The following is an 8,374-nucleotide window of genomic DNA, read 5'->3' as shown; positions in this document are numbered from 1 at the left end:
ACGTTGACTTTTACAAACATATTCAAAGCTAAAACTACTAGGCCAATTAGAACCAAACTAAGCTACAGTTCAACAATGTGTCAAACTAAACATTCCGCTATCCAACATGTACATGGCCGACATTGGTAAAATAAAGAACAAAAAGTTAAAACGCATTTGTTTTTATAATCTCCAATACAGCTAAAAAAATATAAAAATCTAAAGAGCAGAAATCTTCCAAATTTTTACAAGCTACCTACTTTCCATGTATATCAAATTCGCCATGCGATAATTTGTAGGACTTCTTGCTGTAAAGGATTTCTTATTGGAGTCATAAAATGACAATTTGTACCATTTTTGCATTTTGGTCAATAATAACAAAACTATAATCCATATATAAATATGTTTACATAGATCAATTTTCAATTGTCTTCTTATAGGTGTTATAGTCACAAAAAGACGTTGCTTTTAATCCTTTTATGTTGACCAAATACTATTGACGATTAATAGAAACTGAAAACAACAAATCAGCAAAACAAGCTTAATATCAGCAAATAAATGGGAATTAACATTATTTTCTAGTATAATGAAAACGTACAAATATATATATTTATACTATTGTAAAAGTCCATGGTTTCAAGAAATAAAGTTTATCCACTTACCAAAATCTGTTGAAACCATCTAAATATCCCGATTTTTTTTATCTATTTTGTAACCTGAACGAGTATTGCAGCAAAATGTTGCTTTGCAATAACATTGCCTTAGTTTTAAATACAAAATTAGTGTCGTCACTCATAACAATACCAGTGTAATGATTTTTTTCGTTCTTTTAGTGAAACATAGAAATAATTTTTTTAAGATGTTTTGGTATTTTTTTACTTTTTATTATTACTCTTGCATCTAACTTGACAAGGGAAATGGATTCACAATCAGCGTATCATTGCAATCGGTTGGATTTAGAAGCAATGAATAAAATCAGTTTCACAGTTATGATGACATTAGTCCTAATTGGATTATTTGCCGTGCAGAGTGGTAAGTAAGAATTATCTATGTCCTTTTTGGTAATATAGATATTCTTCTGTTTCTTTTCTTATACATCATTGGCTTTCAAATATTTGGCTTTGAGCATTCCGGATGAAGGTAAATGCAAAAAGGTGCTTTGGACGCAAGAAATTTATAACATGATGTTTTCAATTTGTTTTCTCAAACAAAGAATTTAACTTTTGAAATCTATAATATGTCGGATTTCTTTTGATAACCACAAAAGCTATATGCAAATATCCATTTTCATTGTAAAAGGCTTCATCATATTCAAAATAACGGTCACACAATCGTATCAGTAAAAAAGTTTAGTTTTCTCGTTTTGGTTTGTATATTGTCGTACCGTTTGGTCTTCTTTTTCTCTTTTTTTTACTAGAGCATGATCATTTAGACTGTTGAGCTTGAATGTCCATTTGGTAACATTGGCCACTCTTTTTCAAGGGGTTACATCTTTATTAATCTACCGGTTTCAGAATTGAACAAAGTACAGCACTTGCACACGTTTTCAAATGCAACATGATTTCATATCATTATTCTTGTATCACAAAAGGGCATACTTACTTTGTAAAATACAAGTATTGCAAAATGTGTTGATTTTTTCCCCTCAATAATTTTAAATTTGAAATATAATTGCGATATATATTCATATGTTTATTGGTTTATTTGATAAGTTCCCCATTCTTTAATTCACTGTTTCTGAAAAGTCATTTATTTATAGAGTGTCACAAGTATTAAGCAAAGGTAAATCAATTCGAGGAAATTGGTGGTAGAATTATTTGTTATGCTATAACTATAATGTTTACTATTTGCAGTTGCTAAATTGTCACCAAACTAAAAGATAGAAATATTGATATATTTAATAAGAGTGGATGAAACAAAATAGACAAGAAGGCATGAATCATCAGCTGATTTAATGAATGAGTGTCTTTGTTTTATTGATATTATGCAGTTTTTAATTGCTTTATATTTCAACATCATCATTGATTCAATCTTAAATCTTTTTATGTCATATTTCAGGATTATTATCCAGGATATAATTTACCATACAACAATGGTTACCATGGTTATAACGGATACACTGGATATCACGGAAATTATGGCAGGAACAAAGGCTGGAATAACGGTCCCTGGGGAGGACCGTACGGAATCAAAGGCTACATCTATAACTATTAAGAAAAAACTAGCAATGTTGATATGAATGATAGATAATAAAAGCTTACTAATTTTCGACTTGATTTTTATTTGTATATAGTCATCCATTATTATCGTTATCGTTATAGTTGATTTATTTGCTGACGGCAACTATACAAATGTTTTATAAATTGTATTCAAACATAACAATATTATCCGGCAGTTTAGATTTTTAATCTTGAAAGAGCATCATTTTGTTTAAGTCTAATATTTAAAAACGAGGAATTACAAGTCCATTATTTTGGCCATTGGAATTGCAGAAAAATATAAAATTGTTTGGGTGTTGGTATTGACTGAAATAATGACATTTCGAAATAGAATTTCATTTATGATTCAATCCATCTTGAATTTTCCATACTCGATGTCTTATTAAATTTCAGTTTTTAATTTCAGATTACTATGCTTCGAACGATTATATATTGAGCTCTGGTGATTATTTGTCTCAATGTCATTCATAACACATCCTCATATTTTCATATTTCATACAGATATTTACAAAACAAATGCCCTTCGTTAAAAACATGGTGTTAGAAAATAACTTATCTTGCACAGATACTAAAATACCAAGTAATTTATCGAATTTCAGCATATCATTAGAAAAAAAATACTGGTCAATGTAAAGACTTTAAACTGAGGGAATCACATAAACACTAAATAAAGCGTCGGCAATGAAAGTGTTTCCTGCAACACATTAACACCTGCCGTGCGAAACTAAACTTGAAATGACACAAAACCTTTGAACTGAGAAAATACCCAATTTTGATTAATTGCTAGGGTATTTCCGAAAATTGTTTTGCATTCAATTTGTTTTTTCTTAAAAGCGAACTCTAGCAAAGTTCTGGTTTTTGATACTTATTGCAACATCTATATCATTCTTTAAGTAAATCATAATGATGAAATACTCTACATTTTTGGATTTCCTCTTTTTTAATTTCCATTCTTGCAAATAATTTGACAATGTATACATATTATGCTATGCACTGACATTTGTGTTTTAACTATGATCTTATTGTAACAGGAACATGTGTGCGATTATTTCTTCCTCTTGATTAACAGATCTGCAGTGAGTTGATTAAACAAAGTATATATAAAGTGCAGACAATTTTCAACTAGAATAAAAGGAAATAATTCTCAGTAATCATCGCAAACGGTTTGAATAGAAAAATATGAATCATATCAGTGTCGCAGTGTTGGTGGCTTTAGTCCTTATTGGATCATTTGCTGTACAAAGTGGTAAGTACGAATTTGTCTGTTTATTACAATTTGTTGATATGTATTTCTTTGTTAGATTTTTGTTTAATTTTTCAATTATTGCATAAGAAATTGGTAGTAGTCTCTATAAAATATATCTATTCAAAATATCTGCCGAAGAGTATAACATTTCAAAACATTTAATTTAGGTTTATGATGGTTGTAATTAAAATAATCAATTTAAATGATACACCATACAAAAAATATATAGTTTGCTTGCGCAAATTAAACTCACAACCTTTCTTTACCTTCTATTTTATAAATCAAAAACTTGTAATCTATCTGTATATACTATCCATCAAAATGTAAACTACGTTAATGTGCATTATTGACCGTTTGTTACATATTGTCAAAATAACTGTAGTAAATAATGAACTTGTATATTAGATTTACGAACACAACCTTCATTGAGTAACACAAAATTTGAGAGACAATCAATAAATTTCAAGACTATTTAAATGTTATTCATAGTTGATTTGTTTTTTTTAGATGCAAGTGATGTAAGTTGATAAATACCTGTAGTTTTTAAAGTGACATAACAAGACAAAAATATGTTATGTATTGAAAAGATATAATTTAGATAATATACAATATTGGGCTAAATGAAAATATAAAAATGGAAGAGATATATGAGAACCATTGTTTGCATTAATTAATAGCAAATACAATTATACAATTATAGATACTATGCATGTAACAGGTGTATCTTTCTTCCTTTGATCCTATACCAAATGTCTAAATGTGTAAACATATTTTAAAAAATAAACTTATTTCGATGGACTGTGATATAACGATCTTCAAATCAGCAGTCATTAAACCCGATTTGATTCGTGTCTCAGCTATTTGCAAGCGATCAACTGGGAAAATATTTGATTTGAAGTTTTAAAAAAATAATGTCTACAGCATTCGAAAAAAAATGTGCGTGATTGGTGCTAAGTAACCCTGCTATATGTTCACATGCATGTTCGAATTCATGAGCTGTAGATAGCTTGATCTTAACATGCTGATTATTGTTGTGGGTGTTACGAAATAATTTTGTTTCGTTCCTATTAGATTTATTTGCTTCCTGTCCTGTGTGTGTGATGAGATTGTGTGCGGTAATTTGGAGTTTGTTAACCATGTGTTTTTTAAACGTACTTGATACCAAGAACACCAAATATTCAAAATGCATTGTTATGCCCCGCCTACAATAGTAGTAGGGGCATTATGCTTTCTGGTCTGTGCCTCCGTTCGTCCGTCCGTCAGGTTAAAGTTTTTGGTCCAGGTAGTTTTTTATGATATTATAGTTGCATCCATTTGTAACTTTGCATACATAGTCATTATGATTGGGAATTTCTAAAAACTACTACAAATTTAGGTTTTGGTCCACATTTCATGGTTCATTGAACATGAACATGAGATTGTGTGTGTGAAACAGCTCTTTCTCAGGTTAAAGTTTTATTCGAGGTTGTTTAGCATGAAGTTATAGTTGCATCCATTTGTAACTTTGCATATATAGTCATTATGATTGGGAATTTCTAAAAACTACTACAAATTTAGGTTTTGGTCCACATTTCATGGTTCATTGAACATGAAAATGAGATTGTATGAAACAGCTCTTTCTCAGGTTAAAGTGTTTGGTCGAGGTTGTTTATCATGAAGTTATAGTTGCATCCATTTGTAACTTTGCATACATAGTCATTATGATTAGGAATTTCTAAAAACTACTACAAATTTAGGTTTTGGTCCGTATTTCATGGTTCATTGAACATGAAAATGAGATTTTGTGAAACAGCTCTTTCTCAGGTTAAAGTTTTTGGTCGAGGTTGTTTATCATGAAGTTATAGTTGCATCCATTTGTAACTTTGCATACATAGTCATTATGATTAGGAATTTCTAAAAACTACTACAAATTTAGGTTTTGGTCCACATTTCATGGTCTATTGAACATGAAAATGAGATTGTGTGAAACAGCTCTTTCTCAGGTTAAAGTTTTTGGTCGAGGTTGTTTATCATGAAGTTATAGTTGCATCCATTTGTAACTTTGCATACATAGTCATTATGATTAGGAATTTCTAAAAACTACTACAAATTTAGGTTTTGGTCCACATTTCATGGTCTATTGAACATGAAAATGAGATTGTGTGAAACAGCTCTTTCTCAGGTTAAAGTTTTTGGTCGAGGTTGTTTATCATGAAGTTATAGTTGCATCCATTTTTAACTTTGTATACATAGTCATTATGATTGGAAGTTTCTAAAAACTACTACAAATTTAGGTTTTGGTCCACATTTCATTGTCTGTTGAACATGAAAATGAGATTGTGTGAAACAGCTCTTTCTCAGGTTAAAGTTTTTGGTTGAGGTTGTTTATCATGAAGTTGTAGTTGCATCCATTTGTAACTTTGCATACATAGTCATTATGATTGGGAATTTCTAAAAACTACTACAAATTTAGGTTTTGGTCCACATTTCATGGTTCATTGAACATGAAAATGAGATTTTGTGAAACAGCTCTTTCTCAGGTTAAAGTTTTTGGTCGAGGTTGTTTATCATGAAGTTATAGTTGCATCCATTTGTTACTTTGCATACATAGTCATTATGATTAGGAATTTCTAAAAACTACTACAAATTTAGGTTTTGGTCCACATTTCATGGTCTATTGAACATGAAAATGAGATTGTGTGAAACAGCTCTTTCTCAGGTTAAAGTTTTTGGTCGAGGTTGTTTATCATGAAGTTATAGTTGCATCCATTTTTAACTTTGTATACATAGTCATTATGATTGGAAGTTTCTAAAAACTACTACAAATTTAGGTTTTGGTCCACATTTCATTGTCTGTTGAACATGAAAATGAGATTGTGTGAAACAGCTCTTTCTCAGGTTAAAGTTTTTGGTTGAGGTTGTTTATCATGAAGTTATAGTTGCATCCATTTGTAACTTTGCATACATAGTCATTATGATTGGGAATTTCTAAAAACTACTACAAATTTAGGTTTTGGTCCACATTTCATGGTTCATTGAACATGAAAATGACATTTTGTGAAACAGATCTTTCTCAGGTTAAAGTTTTTGGTCGAGGTTGTTTATCATGAAGTTATAGTTGCATCCATTTGTAACTTTGCATACATAGTCATTATGATTGGGAATTTCTAAAAACTACTACAAATTTAGGTTTTGGTCCATATTTCATGGTTCATTGAATATGAAAATGAGATTGTGCAAAACAGCTCTTTCTCAGGTTAAAGATTTTGGTCGAGGTAGTTTATCATGAATTTATAGATAACAGGTATGCTACACAGGCTCTAGATTATAGTTTGCATCAACTTGCAACTAAACAGAACAGTTCTCTGTTCAACACATTGAGTGTGCGTGCAGTTTTGAAGATCTTGGAATTACTGAGTACAATAATGGCTGTGATGTTTTTGTAAGTTTTTAAAACTTTTTATGCCCCACCTACGATAGTAGAGGGGCATTATGTTTTCTGGTATGTGCATCCGTTCGTCCGTCCGTCTGTTCGTTCTTCCGTCCGTTCGTTCGTCCGTCTGTCCCGCTTCAGGTTAAAGTTTTTGGTCAAGGTAGTTTTTGATGAAGTTGAAGTCCAATCAACTTGAAACTTAGTACACATGTTCCCTATGATATTATCTTTCTAATTTTAATGCCTAATTATATTTTTTTTATCCAATTTCACGGTCTATTGAACATGGAAAATGATAGTGCAAGTGGGGCATCCGTGCACTTTGGACACATTCTTGTTTTGTAGTATTTTAAGAAATGGCCGTGTATTATGCATAAGTAAGTTAGTTCTTTCAGACGACTAATTTTGAGTATAAAAAAACATTGTTGATGACATTTCAAACTTAAACTTCCTTTTGCTTCAAAAATACAAATAAGACGTAAAAAAGTCACAAAACTATGCCAATATATACAGACATATAGATTCAATTTTAAACAAAAAAGTGGGTGGTGATTGTTTTGTGGTATCCAGTCATTTTCTCCCTTATCAATGGACGTCTAACACTTATTTTGATATATACTGGTCACTGTTTTGTTCAATTCGGCTGATTTAAATAACATTCATAATACAACTTTTTGGAAGTTCCTAATATGAATTCAAAAATTGATATATTCTGCATATCTGAAAACCGGTTCAATTTCATTTTTTTTAACACAGGTATTCAGTAATTCAATTGATATTTACCTAGATACTGGAGAATTTCTTGTTCTTATAACGCAAACATTTGTTTTATCTTATTTCTTATTTAAGATTCAAAGGAAACAGCTGTTATTAATGGAGGAGGCTGTATATATTAAAGTTTAACACCTTTGTAGTCATTGCAAAGTTAAATGATTGAATAATTAGAACATATCATTGGCGAATTAATGAGAATATTAGAAGATGTGGTATGAGTGCCAATAAACAACTCTCCATCTAAGTCACTATTCGTAAAAGTAAACCATCATAGGCAAAAGTACGATCTCCAACACGGAGCATTGGCTCATACACAACAGCAAACTATAAAGGCCCCCAAAAACGATATCCATGTTACAACTAGTATATGTATTACAAAGAAAATTGAGTAAATTGAAGTTATACCAAAGAAAAAAATCAACTCCGCTAATATAGCTATAACCGAATATATATACCCAAGCATCTGAAAAATACTTCACTATATTGAAATGAAAATTCAATGACTTTCTATTATAGAATCTTTATCACATTCTGAGATTTAAAAAAATATTACTGTATCTGTGCGTCACACATAGGTCTTGTGTGGACAAAATACACATCTTTTGAATATTCATTTTATTAAATTTACTGTTTGCAAAAGTATAAATTACTCTAAATTATAGGGATTTTCGGGTAACTTAACAGAAAACCCTTGCCGTTTTTGGCACAACCTTTTTGATCTTTTGGTCCTCGATGCTGTTCAAC

At 30.5% G+C, this 8,374-nt stretch overlaps 1 protein-coding gene across 1 annotated transcript; it reads left to right on the top strand.

Moving 5' to 3' along the window:
• Nucleotides 1–944: 944 nt before the first annotated feature.
• LOC139524956 (uncharacterized) lies at nt 945–2,193 on the top strand. Its single transcript, XM_071320130.1, has 3 exons — nt 945–1,011; nt 1,494–1,504; nt 2,038–2,193. The coding sequence occupies exons 1-3, from the start codon at nt 945–947 to the stop codon at nt 2,191–2,193; spliced, it is 234 nt and encodes a 77-aa protein (XP_071176231.1).
• Nucleotides 2,194–8,374: the final 6,181 nt, after the last annotated feature.

The sequence above is a fragment of the Mytilus edulis genome, chromosome 5 (genome assembly GCF_963676685.1).
Source record: "Mytilus edulis chromosome 5, xbMytEdul2.2, whole genome shotgun sequence".
Taxonomy (NCBI): Eukaryota; Metazoa; Mollusca; class Bivalvia; order Mytilida; family Mytilidae; genus Mytilus; species Mytilus edulis.
Note: the sequence above shows the minus strand (reverse complement) of the source record. Positions and strands in the feature narration are given on the sequence as shown.